This window comes from Haliotis rufescens, unplaced genomic scaffold (assembly GCF_023055435.1).
Source record: "Haliotis rufescens isolate VD_foot unplaced genomic scaffold, xgHalRufe1.0.p SCAF_2, whole genome shotgun sequence".
NCBI lineage: Eukaryota > Metazoa > Mollusca > Gastropoda > Lepetellida > Haliotidae > Haliotis > Haliotis rufescens.
In genome coordinates this window covers 48,072,726-48,092,842 of record NW_025963890.1, presented here as the reverse complement: position 1 = coordinate 48,092,842, position 20,117 = coordinate 48,072,726, and the positions used below count along the sequence as shown (strand labels likewise).

At 37.4% G+C, this 20,117-nt stretch overlaps 1 protein-coding gene across 3 annotated transcripts in view; it reads left to right on the top strand.

The window, feature by feature from the left end:
• The first annotated feature begins 997 nt into the window (after positions 1-997).
• The window catches only part of LOC124146246 (microtubule-associated protein RP/EB family member 1-like), a 28,557-nt gene continuing 9,437 nt past the window's right edge, over positions 998-20,117 (top strand). For 2 of the 3 annotated variants that reach the window (XM_046516441.2, XM_046516443.2), the window contains exons 1-4: positions 998-1,079; positions 7,616-7,753; positions 11,007-11,045; positions 17,656-17,762. In XM_046516441.2, coding sequence (XP_046372397.1) covers positions 7,633-7,753; positions 11,007-11,045; positions 17,656-17,762 — 267 coding nt within the window. In that variant the 5' untranslated portion in view covers positions 998-1,079; positions 7,616-7,632. Of the gene's footprint in view, positions 1,080-7,615; positions 7,754-11,006; positions 11,046-17,655; positions 17,763-18,791; positions 18,899-20,117 lie in introns of all 3 variants that reach the window. The other variant, XM_046516442.2, reaches the window with a different exon arrangement.

Below are 20,117 nucleotides of genomic sequence, written 5' to 3'. Positions count from 1 at the left end.
TTTTGAGTGGCTTTATTCGCAATCGGCTTTCGACAATATTGGCAAGGCACTATCATGTATCACCCCCGGTTATCCAGTGTAATATACATCACCATTCGTTGAGGAAATATATTTACATACATATGGTTATACCAGTACATATGCAGATATGTATCCAAATTAAGAAATAATGAAAAAAAGAACCAACCACAGCCTGTGTATATTACCCTCACTTCTGCAGTTATTTATCTCCATTTTCATTAGAGTAAACATTTTTCATTTGGTTTCATATTTTCCTTTGTTTGAACATTTCTTTTGTTGGACCAGAAGAAAACTATGAATGTTATATATAAGCTAGATCAAAGGCTTATCAAGAACCCCATAACCGTCTGTATGTTTTTGCGTTTATGTGATAATGGACATGATATTGTTTGATGCGTATCTTTTCCTTCTTTTTTTTTCAAGTTACTGAAAAAACATCGCACAACATAATGGACCCTAACTGGCGCATCATTTCACCTTAGCCCCGAAGACAAAACAAAATAAACTTATATTTTTCAAGAATCAGTGTTATCAGTGCTCCAAATTAACATTATATCGAGAGTGGAACGTATCCATGTAGAGAGATCATATACCGGGATGTCTGATATCGCAGCTGTATAATGTGACAATGTACACTTTGCTGCAACAAATATGATGACGTGTCCCATTTGCATCATCATCATCATCATCAAGGGAGTAGTAATCTTCCAACCCCTGCTTCACTTTAGACATTGACACAGCGGCTTTAAACACAATATTCACTCACTCTCACATCATGATCATTCTGTAAGGCTGCGGCAGTCGTTTATTTTGTCTAACGTAAACATGTTTCATTTTCCATGGTAAATGTCAATTGCAATAATTGATATGTGTTAGTGTTGAACATTTCTTAACTTTTTGTCGCCTCATATATTTGACTCAGGCGCAACACTAAATTGAGGTCCGCATTTATTCTAGTTCCGTATTTCTATCACTCCTAAATTTAGGATTGACCTAAATTTTAAAACCGACGACACACAGACAGACTAGAAGTTTAGCTGGTACTGACGTGAAAGCGGGTACGTAATTTGATTATATGATTCATTCTGTGGTAATGTGATTTCGGTGACCATTCAATACCCGTTTGATATTTTCCTGTACCTTTTGGAAGTTACAAATGTCTCCTTTGATGTTTATTATCCCATTAGATCGAAATACTTCAGTGAAGTTGCAGACTGCGCGTCTCAGTCATGCCGGCGGGATCGCAGCAGGAATATTTAGACTTCATTTTCGACCAAATAAATGAATTTATTATTGCCTTGGTAACATGATTATTTCATCACACATTCGTGAGTAGGGTATGGTGTGAAATCATTACCGCAGCATAAACAGTTGTTCTGGATTTGTAGAATTGTCAGTTGGAGAGATACTGAATCATCGTGAATGACAGCCGAGTTGCCAAATATCACATGTTTTTGTCACAGTTGAGAGGAATGTGTTAAGTCGGCTAGGAGTGGCCCTGTCCTTCGTGTACTTGCAACTTGGTCGTATGTTGACAGATTTGCTCTTCAAACTCTTCTTCCCACTTGAAAAGTCATTACAAGTAGGTCAAAGCTTATGACCCGAGTCGGCATTGGGCCTCCATAAAACAGATTGCCTAAACCAGGGGTTAAAAATTTATGAAAAATGTTACTTGACCAAGGGCAAGTATGGCCAACATTCTTACTTGCCCTATATTAAAATGTACTTGCCCAAAATCAAGCTAATAAATTCAGTAAAAATGTTACATCTACAGTACTGAGAATCAGAGATACAGTGTACCCTCGTAATTGTGCACCTCAATACAGTGCTAACTCGGTTATAGCGCGTGGTAACGCATGGCTCCCGAAATTTACTTACATATTTAATACATGTAAACTCAAATCTTTCACTGACACGATGTTTTCCCCTCATCTAAAAACACATTTAACAGTGATCGCTCGCTATTGCGCTTCTCATTGCATAATCAACCGTTAATCGCTGAATAGAGCTCTAATAATCTGATTGAAAACATCCGTGGCAAGCCCCGGAAATACGATTGTTCTACTAGTTAACTTTTCACACTATACATCCTTTGATCTTAGAAGCACATGCATGCAATAAAAGAGAACCACAAGCGAAGTTCATATTCTTAATTAGTGGGCAATCCAATTTGAGGCGACACTGTCAACTCACATGTAGTTGCTGTCACAACAAGACGGTCATTCCTTTTGATTCGGATCAAGTAACCGTATCAAACCAATTATTCTGGCTTGACCGGCCTGTACTATTGGATGCTCCCTGACAAGAACTGCCGAGAAAAATGATCCCAGGCAGAAGACAGGTTTCAAGAAGGCCAAGCAACATGTTACAGGGCTCCTTGCTTGTAACAAGACCGGAAATCATAAGTTGAAGCCACTTATTATAGGAACATTGAAGAACCCCCGCGCCCTCCATCATGTGAACCGCTCTACGTTGCCAGTGGTCTACAAAAGTTTCCAGAATGCGTGGATGACGGCATACATTTTCAAAGACAGTTTTTTTAAGAATTTCATCCCCGCCGTAAGAGATTACCTCAGACAACAAAAAATCAAGTGGCGATGATGATGAAGAAGATGAAGATGACGAAACTCTACAGCCGTCTCCCTGTGTCCCCAGACGTACAGCCGAAGAAGCGGTAGCCGGTTTGGAGGTTTCTGTCCAGTATATTCAACAGAACCCCAATAGCTCCTTCAATTCAACGACATTGGATATATATTTATTTTTACACTATGAACCGTAAACAACTTGTATCAAGGCGAAAAAATGAGATTGGCTGAGCGCGCTCCCCTACGCCTCACCTCGGTTAAACGGCTCATCGTCTATAATGCCCACCAATTATTTGGACCCCATTTTTTGCGTTGTAGCGAGGTACCACTGTATCAGCTGAGCACGTAACACCGGAAATACCAGTCAACCAATCCGAACTGGAGCACACGATTTAATCCCATTATTATATTACATGTATCTGGTTATAAAAATGTGTTCACTGTATATCTGGACTTATGTTTGTAATATATTTGATTCAAAATTTCATTAAATATTTGTTCACATTTATTTAGGCGAAATCATGTGTGAAGTGATCGGAAGATAGCACAACTCACCGTTATTTACAGCAACCATGGTCAGATTACCGCTATTGACGCCTTGAAACGAACTTTAGTGGATAGAGAATAAATATATCTATTATAAATGCCATACTTTGTCTCGTTGAAAGTCATATTTGTTGTAGTTTGACAATTTTATGTCAACATAAAGTTTTCACTATCACGCGAGCGGGCATATTGACGGTGATAGGTCAAATTATTCCATACCCCAAAAATATCCGGCAACCACGATCAGCTGTACCAAAGTGCTACACTTATGGTTATTAATTTAATTCAAATATATGCAGTAAAATAGTTTGATATAGCAGTGTTCGCGTTTACCGGTAATTACCAGTTTTTAACTGGTTAAATTAGGCATGGACTGGTAATTCATGTGACTGCCAGTCCCTGCAACTAGAGTACCTTATAAATCTCTCTTGTTGAACAAAACATCGGCGATATTCATATAAGTATATTTTTCAAATGAGGTCAGCTTGTCTGTCACCATCAAGGTTTACCCTTGTCAATTTTAGTGCAAGGAAATAACATTTTGCCTTGCTTCGAGGTTAAATATGCATTTTTAGCGACTTAGTGTAAAAATATTTTTACAAAGGAGAAATTTGTGACTGGACTTTGTGTGAATGACGTGTAGATCTAACTGAATTACTGCAAGACGTCATTGCATTGAACATGATGTTGAGGGAATTAAAACCAGGTAATTTTCGTGCGTTTTTTATTTGTTGAAAGTTGGGACTGACAAAAATTAGTGGGGACTGGTAATTTTTAGAGATTCAAGTCCACCAGGACTGGCAATTTCCAAAGCCAGCGGGAACACTGATATAGGAATAAATTATTCCAAATAAAATAATAGTTTCAGATTCAATTCTTTCGATTATTGTATCAAAATTCTTGAAAGTTATAGATCTATTATTGGATTGTTATTAACCACATCACTGATAGATTCTGAGAAATGTGTGTACAGCTGATTGCTAGTTCCGGCTTAGTTTACGAGAAAATACACACAGTAATCTTAATCTCTGCATATCAGAACAGGAAAAACAATGTAATCGGTAAATGATCATGTCTAGTGTTTTTTTACCTCAAATTTTAAATTTGTATTGACCAAGTTTAATTGTTGTGATCTGTTTGTTTCCCTGAATTGGCTGAAGGGAAACAATGTAAAAAAATTCTGCAGAAGCCAAACACGTTTTTATTGCAAATGTAGGGATTGTGTATGCACTGGTGGCGTGCTTCATTTTATAGACAGGGTATATAAATTAGCATCGATTTTAAAGGCTTTTACAGGGGGGTCGTCTTATACGTGGGGTTGCTTTATAGACGGCGATATGCGGTAGGCCTAACGAAGCTTTAAAAGTCAGCACTAGACCTACCTCACATTACAAATTCCAAGAAATGTAGTCAACTGTTCGTCATTCATTGTCCAAGAAGCATGTGCCATATATGGAAGTGTTACTATGATTTATCAATGAAACAAGCCTGGTTCTCATTGTTGACCTGCCTGACATTGATGTGTTTTAATCCCATTGGTTGACTGGTGTAACTGTATGCAAATTAGATTGCCAGTCAGGGACATCAGCAAAATATTGGCCAATGCAATATCGTAGCATGATCACATGATTACATTCACATGAAACTTGACCCAGTTCATTTTGTGTGCTCCACTTGTCCACGGACATGCTAGAAAACGTATATTACTCGCCCGACATCTAAACCTTACTTGTCAGACAATGGTATTTTTCAACCCCTGCTAAACTGCAGGTAATGTTGTCTCTTTACATCAACAAGATCAACAATCATACATATTTTAGTTACACATTAAGTCAATGAAAATAGCTTGAGACGTAACAATATCTAAATATGCAATGAAGAACATACTTCCATTGATGGTACTTAATTTTAGGTGCTCGAACCACATCTTCGTTTAGTGGTAGCAAGCACTGAATCTGATTTTAATGACATTGTATTTTTCATTAATTTTGGAGACTAATGCTGACATTTATTTGCTATAACCAGGGCTCCACTTGAGGAAATTGATTTAACATGCACCAGGTGCATGTTGACATTAAAACCTAGTTGCACCAGATAAAGCCAGGTTGCACCTTGTCCCAGAAATTTATCAAAATTGAAAAACAGATGCATAAACTAATCTAAATACATACAATCTGAGATCTCTGATGACTGTCATGATTTTACATAAATTGGACAATGGGTATTGCTGTAAAACATAATAGGAACATGTGCACATAATCTTGAAGTACTCACAGTTTGATGTCACACCAAAGAAAGCATGACAAATTATAGTTAATAAAACTAAGCGGTATTGAGTGTGTTCAAAGATGGATGTGTGAAAAGTATGGGTTGATCAGTCACAAATTTGAATTTTGTTTACATGCACTTGACGCAAGTAGACATCAATATTAGGTTTCATTTCTCGATAATAGGTTGCATTGGCGCATTGAGCTATATGGCTAAATTGAGCCATGTATTAAAAAATAAAATTACATTTGAATTTGTCCTGAAATCTGAGCATACAATCCACCCGTAAGATCTGGCAGGATATTTTCCAAGACATGGCAAATAGTGGCCAAATGATAATCATCTGTATAACTATTGTATCGATACAAGTATTGATCACAGTCGAACACTAAGGGACCACTTCAAAAGTTTGATGTTGGAAAAAAACTTAATTCCTTAAGTTTAAGGGTTTGAGGTTTAATGGCTGTGTAAGTTTTCCATCTGACAAAATGAACTGACCTCATTTCTATTTTGTATACTAAACTTAGCAAAAACTCTGATCATATTTCGCCGACCCCATTTCTATTCATATGCTTTTAGGAGTTGTCATTAAGTACATCCAGTCTTTTGATGAGTTTTGTCATCACCAATACTGGTAGTAAGTCTTTCTAGTGCAGTGAGTACTATAGACTTGCCGATTTTATCTTTAAAAACTCTACCAGTGATTTTCAACACCAAGTAAATAAATTTCAGTCGATGAAAGTTCTGAGAAAGTGGTGCAAACATAAGAATGCTTGACAAAAGAGACCACTAAACTTATAAATTCAACTTTTCTGAGAATTAAGGTCAAAATTTTGGACTGGTCCTTAAGTAAAACATATCGGTTCCTACCTTAAATGTTTCTTTTAATAACTGTTACATCAAAAACACTAATTAGCAGTGAAAATTAGTTGTGAAAACGGAAATATTTCATTCAATGAGCCATGTCAGTATGCCAGGTATTTGGCCATCCTGTCTATGAGAAAGATGGCACATGCACTTATCGTGATACATATTGGATTATGAGCAAAGTATTGTGATATGTATCGGATCGCACTGAGTGTATCATCCCAGTCCTAGTGTGGATTCTCTCTTCATATGCAACCAGCTATTATGGATGATATTCTAACCTGGATACTGTGCAGGCCTCTTTGTTGAAACAAGACTCGCACTGTAAAGCCAGAATCAGTCCAGACTATTTATGTGCAATAATCTTTAAACTCAATGTCACCTCACCCTCACATTCAGTGCACATTGTAGTATATCAGAGGAATAAAGTCCTTGCTGTTAGCCCTCATGGGTTTCACCAAGTTGGTAGATGCTTACATTCATCACTTCGGGCTGTTTTTCAACATTGATCATTGTTGAGATTTGTTTGTTTGTTGTTTAACGCTGCACTTAGCAATATTCCAGCTTTATGACAGCGGTCTGTAAATAATTGAGTCTGGACCAGACAATCCAGTGATTGATATCATGAGCATCGATCTACATAATTCAGAAATGATGACATGCATCAACCAAGTCAGCGAGCCTGACCACCCAATCCCGTTAGTCACCTCTTACGACCAGCATAGTCGCCTTTTACAGCAGGCAGTGGTTGTTGAAGACCTATTCTACCCCGGATCGCATGCTATTTATGTGCGTCCAAGGACTTAGGACAAGCATAGTTTTCTTTTACTGCAAGAATAGCTTGTTCCTGAAGACCTATTCTACCCCAGATCTTAACGGGTCCCATTGTTAAGAGATTGGTTTTGATGCAATACTGTTTTGTGGAGTTTAGCCACACTTGCTCTTATCACTAATGTCTGAATATTCAGTGTTGTACATACAGTGTGAAATGTCATTATGTACCAAAGTTGAAAGTTTTGACTCACAGTGAGCTCAAATTGTGTTGTTTTTGAAGGAAAAACAGCTGTTGATTTAGAAATTAACAAGAATTTTCCCAGTATTTTCATTTATTACATGTTGCCAGTCTAGCCTCTACTAACATGAGGCTGTTGCTATCACCCAGTTCGTGTTAAATTCTGGTAGTTAATAATCTAGCTTGTTCTGATCCCATTCTGTGGCTATCAGGATGATCAGGTGTCGGTAACCATGGTAGTCAGGTAATATCTCAATGTTTGAATGTATTAATGTTTGTACTGTTTTTTTCCATTTTCTTGATTGTATGTTTGCAGACAATAAAGCTTTCAACATGGCTGTAAATGTGTACAACACAAGTGCCACAGCGGAAAACTTGAGTCGGCATGACATCATTGGTTGGGTCAATGACACTTTACAAGCTAACTACACAAAAATTGAGGAGCTATGTTCAGGTTGGTTTTATTTTCCATCTTTTCTTTGCTTTGGTTCTTCATCAATATAGGATATATTTGTTTGTAGTTTTATACCACACTCAGCGATATTCTAGCTATTGGACCTGTAGGAAGGAAGCCTGTATATAATTCAGTCTGGACTAGACAAACAAGTGATTGAAATTATGGGCAACATTGCACGCTACACACAATCAACCAAGTTACCATCCTGACCATGATCTCACCCGTGAAGATCCGGGGTAGAATAGGTCTTCAGCAACCCATGCTTGCCGTAAAAGGCTAATAGCGGGATCGGGTGGTCAGGCTCGGTGACTTGGTTAATGCATGTTATCGATCCCAATTGTGTGGATTGATGCTCATGATATCAATCACTGGACTGTCTGGTCCAGACTCGATTGCTGAGTGTGGCGTTAAACAACCAACCAACCAACCAACCATGATCTATCTAGTAGCCTCATGGACAAGCATGGTTGTTGTTCTCACCTGGAATTTCTACAGGAAAGGGTATGTTGTGCTCGATAGAGCTGAATAAGATGTGTGACCTGACTGATTGTGTGTAACCATGTTCCAATGGGATGGGTGTTACTTCTCCTGTCAACCATTGGTTTGCTTGGTCCCAATTTGATGTAAAAGGCTGTTTTGTTCCAGCTTATATGTTGCTGATTTTGTGTAAAACAACATTCACTCACTCACTTTAGATATGGTTTCAGATCTGTTTATTTCTTAGGTCATTGACTGATTATCACCTAAAATGTCTACATATATTTTTCAACTTTTTTGAAGATATAAATTTGATGAAATCATGAATACCATATGTCTCTGCAAAACCACTGCCTTAGCTCACCCTGGCTAGGCTGCCATATTAGCACACACAAGTACAAGTGTGATAGTTTAACACAAACGTCTTTGAGAAGCACCATTTAAGGCATTCTGTCTGAAGTAATGAATGCAGCAGACAGTATTGATTTGTGTGGGATGAGTGTTTGCTGGATCCTGCTGATTGTCTCTTTGGATGACTCCGTTTACAGACAGCCACACCCATGCTGCCCAGTGTTTGTTTCTGTTTCTGTCCTTGTCACAGTAACACTGGCAGTGCCCATGTGTGGCTTGGGTTGTCCACGGCAACCAGCTGCTCTCTCTTTGTACTTCTCCAGGCAGTATGGAAAACAGAAGGAAGTTTCTATTACATTCAGGATACATTATTATCTGTACTCTGGGTTTGAAACTGGGTATGCTGCAGTGGCCTCAACATCAAATGCATTGATTATATAATGATACAGTGTAAATGTGCATAGCAACCCATTATCAATATCATAATGCTGAATGATCCCAGTTGAAAATGTTTGGGACAATTTACTATAAGCACTGTTGAGTGTTTGAAATAATTTTAATACCCAACAAGACAGTTGGGGAGGTGACCCATAAGTGTTGCTGCCCATTGTCAAAGTTACCTGCCCGCTTTCAGACAGTTTAAATATTGAAAAATTCAAAATATAAGAGACAAATAGCATCTTGATTCAGTTGAAATAATGCAAACAATTACTTGAGAATCTTCAAGGAGTTAAACTTAAGCTAAAACTGAATACACGAGGAGTCAAAACAATATCTGTCAATCTGGCAGGTAGAAGAAAATTCATGCAGCCCAACAGGAAAGTTAACCAGCTACAGGTTGGCAGGCAGGCTGTTATTTCGGACACTGGCACTGTTTATCATGTGTGTCAACATGATCAAGAAAATGAGATTAAAATATTCTTTTCATTCATGTTCCATGTACTGAAATTATTTTCAGTTGTGACATCTAGTTTTGTTTAGGTATAATGAAATGATAATTGTGTTTCAGTCAGTTATCATGGGTATCAGGGATTTTTCTTGGCCTGCCAAGAAACTGATGTTTAGCCCCAGGTCTGCAGCAAATTAAAACATGACCAAGTTATGTCAAAATAATTATAACTAATTTGATGATAATGACAAAGAGAAAAATATGAAGTTCAACAAAATAGTTATTTTTCCCAATGTGTAAATGTTTAGGAGCTGCATCACTTGGGACATTCTTTAACCTGACATGCCAGCCATACTGAATTACTGTTATCAGCAATGTTAAACCAAACTTGATCATGCAACAAGGTTTCAAAGCAGTGGCATGGTTTGTGGTGCTGCTCAACATGCTCAATTCACTTTTACTGATAGAGGTATGTGACCTGGCATAAAACAAATATTGCTTCACATTTTGCATGATATGTCATCATATCTATCATGTCTTTGAAAATTTGACGTAAAGAGTTTGTTTTCTTGAGTGGTCCATTTCATATTGGCGATAGACTGACTCTAAATATGTTGCTAAGCGACTCCCAATATGGCCATGGTGTTTGAATGGTCCATTTCATATTGGCGATAAACTGACTCTAAATATGTTGCTAAGCGACTCCCAATATGGCCATGGTGTTTGAATGGTCCATTTCATATTGGCGATGGACTGACTCTAAATATGTTGCTAAGCGACTCCCAATATGGCCATGGTGTTTCAATGGTCCATTTCATATTGGCGATAGACTGACTCTAAATATGTTGCTAAGCGACTCCTAATATGGCCATGGTGTTTGAATGGTCCATTTCATGTTGGCGATAGACTGACTCTAAATATGTTGCTAAAGGACTCCTAACATGCCCATAGCCACAACATGCCAGTTGGAGCAGTGAACGGGGATGTTTATGAGAGGACAACCCTAAATATTTTTTCTACTTGAAACCCCTGCTGGCATCACAGCATCTAAAATAATGATGATTTATTAAACATGTTAAACTGAAAACCACTTATTTTTCATTTGTACCGAAACTGTTTCTGTATTCAATGGTTTATGTTGTCATGCTATCCATTGGCCAGCTATGAAACATGATGTATCACACAGTCTGGTTCCAAACCTCTGTTCAACATTACAAGACTACCTAATATCACACATATGTATGTGTCATTTATGTTGATGCATTTACAAGCCTTCAGAAAACGACATGCATGGTGTAGATGACAGTATCACAATACAAACACTTTCAATGAATCCATTCTAATCAAAGCTGTCATTTGTCTGTTTGTAAGACCATGGGTAACATTTGTTTGCAGTGCAAACATGACATTACTTCACCTCCTTTACTAGTGAATGGCTGTTGACAGTTTGGGTTAAATAGGTAATGCAAACCTTTGTGCATGTGTTTCTATACAAACAGTAGATGCTTAACTGAATGCTTTCTTTCCTTTCAGGTAGTTCATATTGCCAGTTTATGGACATGATGTTTCCAGGTGAGTTATCGTCACACAATGACACTGTAGTAGCTCTAGGCTTTCCTTTGACCTCTTAACTGTCAGGATATTATTAATATGAATAAACATGGACGAAGCCATGATGAGTGCCTGAAAAAAACACCTCAATCTAGTCGCAAAGAAGAATGTATTTTGTCCAGGTTGATATACCATGGAGGACCATTCTGAGCTGAAGTATCTATATAAATATTATAATGTTGTTTATAGTTACTTGGCAGATAAATGAATGTTGGTCCTGAATGTTTATGAATATATGGCTTAGACATCTCTATGCAGTGAAGAATGTGGCCTAGACATGGATGAGTCATGAGACAGCTGGATCCAAGGGCATATCGTCTTCATTGATAAGTGCAACGCACTGTCATAAATATAAACGCCTGTAGTAAGCTTTGACCAAAGTATCAATTTATTGTACAATCTGTGCGCAGATAGATTTATACCATGTGGTTGTCATATATAGTTGTCTTTCTACATGTCCTACAAATATCAATGTATGAAAATCATTTAATTGATTTTTTTCACTCATTCTTCCATGTATAAACAAGGTTCATACAGGCTTGGAAAGCCCTTGTATTTTGAGGTCCCTCTTGAAAAGCCTTGATGATTTTTTAGTGTCAGCCATGAAAAGCCTTGAAAATCACAAATAGCTTGAAAAGCCTTGAATTTGTACAAAAGGACATATATACCTGTTAATATAAGTACATGTATTTGAAATTCTTCCCTGACTTAATGCATTTTATTTTTGGTTGTGAAAATAAGTCTTATTGGAAAATTTGTGATGTTCATATTGCTTTTCAGGTCTTATGATTAATATATAGTATGCTTGATTTAAAAAATATATATTGACAGACGAAGGCTAATAAACCAGCTAAAAATCCTTGAAATGCCTTGAATTGTTCCATATCTGTATGAACCTTGATAAATGTGTTTAAACTCTGAGATTTACAACTAATGATATTACATAGCATCACATTTATTACATACTGTCATTGTGAGTATTGTGTTTGTTGTCTATATAACTTATGAGAAAGGTAAGCTGCATGTCATTAATGTTCCTGAGCCATCTTGTCCCAGATTCCACATGTATTGCCTCTGTTTAGTCTGTGTAGAGACATATTCAGTAGAGTACATTTCTTCAGGTATATAGTACAGATACTTATTATCAAGTTTATTTACGTATCGCCTTGTAAACTTCAATGAAAACCAAGGGTGTGGCAGTCTACCTTAAATTTCATTCAGAAAGCAGAAATAACGATTCCACATAGTTACAATGTGACAATTTATAATAGAAGTCAACGATCCTTGTCATCACTCTCATGTTAAAAGGAAAGATGATGGAGATTAGCATTAAGATATCAGAAGAAAACCTCAAGGCCCCTTTGATGCCCTCTAAGTGTCAACATTTTGTTGATGCTCATTAAAACCTGTGACTTACTATTGATGTAATATGAAGAGGTTCAGAGTATTACGCTAGATTACAGTGTTATGTATGGTATGCTGTTGACATAATTGAATATTGCAAATTTTATGAAAGCAGTAAACTGGGCTGGTATTATGGAGTTACATTTTGTCTGGACTAACGAGTCTATTCACAGTCCAATCAAAATCATGCACCGAAATTGAAATCCGGTTCGTAAACTGTTGCGTAGATTTCGATCGATTGCAGGATTTGCAAAGCATGTGCACCGCCAACTTGTCAGCAGATATTTTCCAAATTCTGTCATGTTTTTAATCAAGGTGCACACGTGATTTGATGCATTTCGCGATGCAAGACACGTTATATCACAATATAGATCATGATTATTGATCAGATCGTCCTGACTGAGTCTGACCACCCGACCCCATTAGTCGCCTCTTACGACCAGCATAGTCGCCTTTTACGGCAGGCAGGGGTTGTTTAAGACATATTCTGCTCCGGATCGCATGCTATGTATATGCGTCCAAGGAAGGTCCATTTTGAGGCTGTTGTATTCACCATGTGCAGATATGAAGTTCATACATGCCGGCAAGGATGTAAATGAATACACTCCCAATCATATTGAATAACAGTTAATCAAAATTTCATTTTTTTTTTTACGATTATTCCACCATATTAAAACACTAAAAATAGTGATATCAATTCTTGAATAAACTGAAGAAACACAAGAAAACATTTGACAATTTTTATCATATTAGAGGTACACAACAATTTATTTTTTTTTAGAGTGTTAGTATATGATTGTTTAAACAATTATTTTATAAATTTGTTATGATCTTTTGTAATGTCTGTATGATTATTTTTGCTTGAGGTATCTTGCACAACTGCCTGAAAGTCCATGATTAATCATTCAGCATGACAAAAAATATTCATGGGAAGCCTAGTAAAAAATCAGGTCTGAGGTGAATACTAGCAAGGGAAAAGTTAAACATGAAGACATGTAAATGAAACATTGTTTATGGTTTTAACGTTCTTGGAGTTAATTGGATAATTAGATGGATTCTGTATTAAAATGTCTTTGCTGTCAGGGACAAGGTAAAACAGGAGCATGACTCACACCCTTGTGTCAGGTCTAGTTACAACTGATAAGCCAGTAGTCACTTAAGCCAAGACCACAGCAGGACGTTTGTTTTTGCTGTTTATGGATTTTGTTAGTGAATGTATTGAACAGGATATTTTAATCATAAGGAAGAGAATGTTAATATCCATAAATCTCTTCCTTTTGTGCATCACTTCTAAATTCCATTCAAAGACTTGATTTTTTAATCATCTTTATCATGTTTAAAGTTTGATTTGGATTGAAAAGGTGATTTAATTTATTGTTGAAAAAAATTCAGTTTTATTCATTAAAAATCCCTTGAATTATTTTTATTGTAGAAGTGATTTTTACCATCTACCATCGGCGGTACTAAAAACCTTGTCATCATGATTTTCTCTCCTCTCCTCTCTTCTTCTTCCCCCCCCCCCCCCCCCCCCCCCCCCGAATTTTCAACTTTTTAAATCCAACAAAAAAAATAATGTATGGCCAAAATAGTGATTCCATTAAGAGTAGAATCCTCCTTAACCTATTAATAGTAAGTGAATTACAGGGGTAATCAGGTTAGATGGAGTCAGTTTGACAGCCACTAGTTACTCACTGCACTTCCTGGGTAGAGTATAGCTGACTAACACTCATAACATGACAGGCTGCTACCATAAACATCAAGTAAGATACTGGCAGCTTGGCAGTTTCCTTAGAGATGTCAAAGAGTCATTGGTATAAAGTCTGGCAGGGGCACTGTGATAAACATGATAAATGGGGTAGACAGTACCAGACACTGTATGGAAGTTACCAGGTCACAATTCAGTTTAAGCTAGTTCGTCTGCATGTTGTTCTTAGTAGTGTTCAGCATGATTAGTTTATTTCAGTTAAAACCAAGAAATTGAATAAAAAATGTTATCAATGGGGTTTCTTTTATGATCCAGTATGTGTGTATTGCTGATTCAAGGGAAGTATATTATAATAATATTGCAAATATTATTATTAATGTGTAGGATGCTGAGTGATAACGAATGCAGTCTATGCCTTATCATGATCAATCCCAATTTAACGGTTGACTTCTCTTTCGAACCAGTGAGCAATACAGAAAGTTTTACCCATTATCAACTCTGTTGGAATTAGTATTAATGAACATAAATGCTGGTTATATATTATAAATCAATAACATTAATAATAATAATAATCATCATCACCATCATCATCATCATCATAATCATAATACCCAGGTTTGCTACCAGGAATACAGCCAGCTACCTGACATTATGGGTAATGCAGGAGCGTTGAAGTGTTGGGGAGTCTTCACATTCTCCGAAAAGTTCTGGGTGGGTTTGACTTGGCAGCGCTTCCTGGGAGAAGTCCCATTCGCTGTCTGGGCTGTCTGGGCTGCGTGTAGAGGGGGCCAGGCCCCTGAGCTGATGATGAGCCTAACCATCCTGACTGTGTCAGGATCACCCAAACCCTCTTTGCTGCATTTTTTTTTTCAATCGGTACATAATAATAATGCCCAAAGTACAAAACCACCTTTATGAGTGAAACATTCTTGCCTTGGTTCAGTCAGTAATATCAGGAAGTATGTAGTACATCTGACTGCCAGTAGTGGTAGGCAGGAAGTTGTGATAGTGTGTAAACTGCACCCTAGTGGGGCCGGTCATTATATAGCATGGCAGTTCCACCCCTTCCCACTGGGGCTGTCTGAACTTCAGTGGCCGACCAATCCCTGCCACAGCAAGCAGGGGAGTTGCTATCTCAAACTCATTAGTGTAACTCACTACCTCATCAAAGCTGCAACTCAAACCTTCAGTATCAGCAGGTTATCTTAGTCGTGTAGCAGGAGGAAGTTAACCACTTGTCCGCTACATTCACTGAAAGATTAGGTTAGCCCATGTGTTTCATTGCTCACTGCACAAAGTTATGCATTTTTGTCTTAGATGAAACCACCAAAATGACTAAATGCTATTAAAATTATATATCTGTTATGACTTGAAAGACATAAAAAAACAAAATATTTTATTATTGTGGATAAAGTTTACATTTATTAATATATTTTATGTCCTGATCCTCATTATGCGTATTGTGCTTATATCAATCATAATTTTAAAGAGTTAGACAAGGGCAGTGATCTAGTTTACTGTTAGCTCCTCCAACGTTATGTTATTTTAATAACTGGAAGTGTGTTAAACACAGATTAACCATTTGTATTTATCATGTCAGAAATTAAGAGGGATTCCAGAATTTAACATTTTTTGCCATAGTATATTTGTCTATTGAATCCTCAATCTTAAATAATGGAGTTACGAAAAGGACTTGTTTGTCTTTCATTCTAACTGAATGTATTTTTCTGTTTGGTTTTAGTAACAGAGTGGCACAAGATTTCAGTTCATTAAAAACAAAATGTGACAGTAGCAGAATGTATTGCCAAGGAAATAGCACTGTAATATCACATGTTTTGTATTTAGTTTATGGACTTCAAAATGAGGATAAATATATATCAAAATAATTTTATCAATACATTGTGTGTTTTGTCATTTACTGATGCTGTAATGTAACAATTAAAATTATGATTAATGTAAGGATATGTTCAGAAATGAATTGTGAACCAGTGGGATTTGTGACATTATGTTTTACTTACGATTTCTTAAGCTATGATTGGTTGGTTGGTTTGTTGTTTTACGCCGCACTCAGCAATATTCCAGCTATATGACGGCGGTACCTTAAGCTATGAATAAATTACCATGTAGATCAACTTCCGACAAGGATTTTGTTCATAGATGACTTTGTTTCCCAGTTGTTAAGCTGCATCTGTGATTGTGTCTTGTTGATGTTTGTTCTTCCTATATGCTCCATGCATTATGTGTATGCACTTTGACATCTCCATCGGCCTTAAACAATTTTGCATCTTATTGATGTTGCTTTCCTATCATTTGGATTATTTGAGATTTGTCTTCAATATTAAAGGACAAGTTTAGTCTACATGGCAACCTTGCAGATTTTATTACATTAACACATATTTAATCACAAAGGCTTGACCAAAATTAAATATGAAAAATGGAAATAGCGTACAAAAGTCAATAAAAAACGACAGGCAAAATTGTGTGCCCCAAACGAACAATTCTGCCACTGATGGGATTCCCCTTACTGGTTCCTGGCGTTTGACACGATCCCGACAATTCGGCCGACACCCAGTCTGCCTGATTCTGCTTCAGATTTTTTTTGTCTGCTCATCTATTTGATTACCGTGTCCACTATTTATGTCACCTTAGTAACAACACTGAAGATGCCTTCAGTTGTTTTCGCAGGGGATTAATCCCTGACAGGCATTTATTGTGTGGAATAGGGCCGAGGTCAGCTGGTGTTTTGCTACAGTATATGTATAATGGCTAAAAATTGCATGATAGATAAACGCAGCAAACATATCAGCCAATGAAAATAGTTGTCTCTGCTGCGCCAGTAGCTTTAGGCCACGTCCCCTAATAGATTTGTTTTGTAAGCCAATTAGGGAGCGTGTGATTTCAGCACTTTCACCTGAACATAGGAATACTTTCTACGAATATGATGAATTTTTCACTTTCAGAATGTATCTAGTGAAATTGATATTCGCAGCAAAATCGCAATCATTGTTTTCACTTTACTTGCCCTTGAAAGTATTACAGTTATTAACCTGAAAAAGAATACAGTATTGATTTACATGTGATAAAGTGGAGAATATGTTGAGGCAGTGTTCATGGTAATAAGATCTTTTGGAAAATATTATTGCAACTCTATGAAGGAAGTGTTTGTAACATAACTTGAATAGTCACTAACTTATCTGAACAGCCGAGACAATGTACATGATGTAAGAAAATGTCTGTGATAGGAGGTTTATCATGTTCATATATGGAGGTAAGACTTGGAAGTATTGTACTATATTCCTTTATGTTACTGTATATTACTGTATTTATTGAATGGGTAAGAGGTGTACTATATGGTGTATTCAATATATGTATAATACAGAGGTGTAAGCCCATATATACAGGTGATGTTGTGTGTCCCCGTCCTGCTTGTGACATTGTTTGTGACTGAATTCCCTATTGCAGGCACTATTCTCTTGAAGAAAGTCAAATACAACACCAAATTAGAACATGAAGCCATTCAGAATTTCAAGCTGCTGCAAGGGAGTTTTAAGAAGAATGGTGTCGACAAGGTGACTTACACGATGTCTGACCTGATGGTCAGGGGAGGCAACTCATGTTGCCTCATGAGACTCCTTAACTGCCTTGCACACAGGTCGGATGTGACTACGACTGGCACATTTTGCAGTGGGCCTTAACTGTTGTTTTATTTGCAGCTTACTGCATGATCCACTGAATGCTTAGGTCCCTCTAACGCTGGGATGACCCGATACCTGTCGGCAGGGACTGGACATGCATAGCACTGAACATACTGAATGGCAACATGTTGCTTATCGATTGTTGTGATAAACTGCTTTCGTAATTTAATTTCTCAAAAATATTTCAACAGTGTCACTATTTAGTGGCACTGTACGAGATTCGTTGCTGATATTTTCAATGTCTGTGCATATTAGTGTCTCTCCGTCAATGGTACTGGGCCAACTTGCACAAAGCAATCTTAGCATTACAATGATGGTTAATCCCTTACTTTAACATAGACTGACAAACTGTGCTAAAGATCACTTTGTGCAAGTGGGTGCTGGTCCCAACAACTCCTCCTACCTCCTCTACCCTCTTCACTGATGCATGCAGGAACTAACACCACTACTAATCTTTGACACAGATATACTGTAGTGTGTATGATGTTTGCTCTCTCAAACCACATGACCTCAAACACTCCTCCAGTTTCTTAGGGCCGAGACTTGTCCATACTAACATGTATTGGTTAGCCTGCTGGGATGACCGCCTGGGCATGATATATCTGGACACCAAATCATAAACTATTCCACTATCATGACAAAGCCAGAAATTGTCTCTTTGTCCGTCATGTTTGAAATACTGTGCCACATGAAGCATGGGAGGATATAGCTGACTGCAGGTGTACGTGTTGGTTGTCAGTACCTGCTGCACTGGTCCCCCAGATACTTCCTTGTCCACTGAGAACTGCCATGTGCACATCCGTATGTCAGCTATGGACAGACCAGTTTGAGGACGTGGTGTTTGTGACAGCAACTTAGAGGTTTGATATTTTGCTTAAGGAGGAATTGTCTTTCCTCTTGCAGGGTCAGTTCAGATGAAAAGGATAAAATTCAATACAAAATTAGAACATGAATACATAAACAATTTCAAGTGTTTGCAACAGTCGTTCACAAAGATGAATGTAGATAAGGTAAGTGAAGCTGGTAAGCTGGCTGTTTGTCTTGTCACTGTTGGTAGACTGCTTGTGTCAGTGTCTTGTAGTTCCATTCCAAGAGTGAGTTGTTTCTTGCATGTTTTGAACATTTTTTGCACCTCTCTCGCAGATCACCCCATCCTCACGATTTGATTCTGACATAGTTCACACCTCAGTCAATGCACATTTTTAAATTTAAGCTTTTTATCATTGTGGATCATCTTTGTGGATCATTGTGAAGAGTCAGTTATTATTGGTGTCTCTGGGAGGATCTTTTTCAATTGGTTAGTTTTGAGAAATGTTTTGATGTTTGATCAGTTAACATGGTGAAATGATTCCTCAAGTTTTTGCATCTTGTCACCTGTAATGTCAGTGAGTCAGGGGTTAAAACAGCTGCTCAATATTGAATCAACATGCACAAGCCTGTTATTTTATTAAATTATTTTGTGTGTGTACCTTGCCAGCCACTGACAAGATTGTTTCATTTCAAACACAAACCAGAGGACTTACCTCTGCACAGTTCATCATAGAGACAGTGTCTGAAATTATCTTAACAAGTCCCCTGGATCTTCTCAATAAAACACTAAATAAAGGTTAAAACAGAGTTTTAAAATTTGGGAACCATGATAACAGGAAAAAGTTTGAAATTTTGGTCCAGAACCAGAGACCTCTCACTGGAATTTTCAAACCTTGAGTGAGAAGTTGACTGCTGACATAGGGCACTGAATGACAGTCCAGTTCCTGTGGTGGAGTTGCTTGTCCAGCTGATGCAGGGTACTGTGCTGGGTAATGGATGGAAGTTTTGACCCCTGAATCTCTGCCTCCAGTTTGTTCACTACGGCCAGAGGTTGTCGTGAGCATAAGCCATGGAATGTTGTTTGAAATATCCATCTGTAAATTAAATATTAAGAACTTGTGTCAGATACAAACATAAATTTATGTCATACAAATATAGAAAAAAACAACAACTTTTATTCAATCATAAAGTTTGCTAATGTTTGATGATGATTTAATTGTAAGTTTAAAAAGTAATAATGTGCTATCATGTGCAAAAGATGTAAGATGTATGTGATGGATTAATGTATGACTCTGAGGTTATGCTCGAGGAAGTAGGACCTAGGAAGTAGGACCAAGGCAAGAGGGTATCGGCAATACTTCCTCGGCCATGACTGAGGAGGAGTGCTTAATCTCATTTATAAACCATCCAAATGCAAGA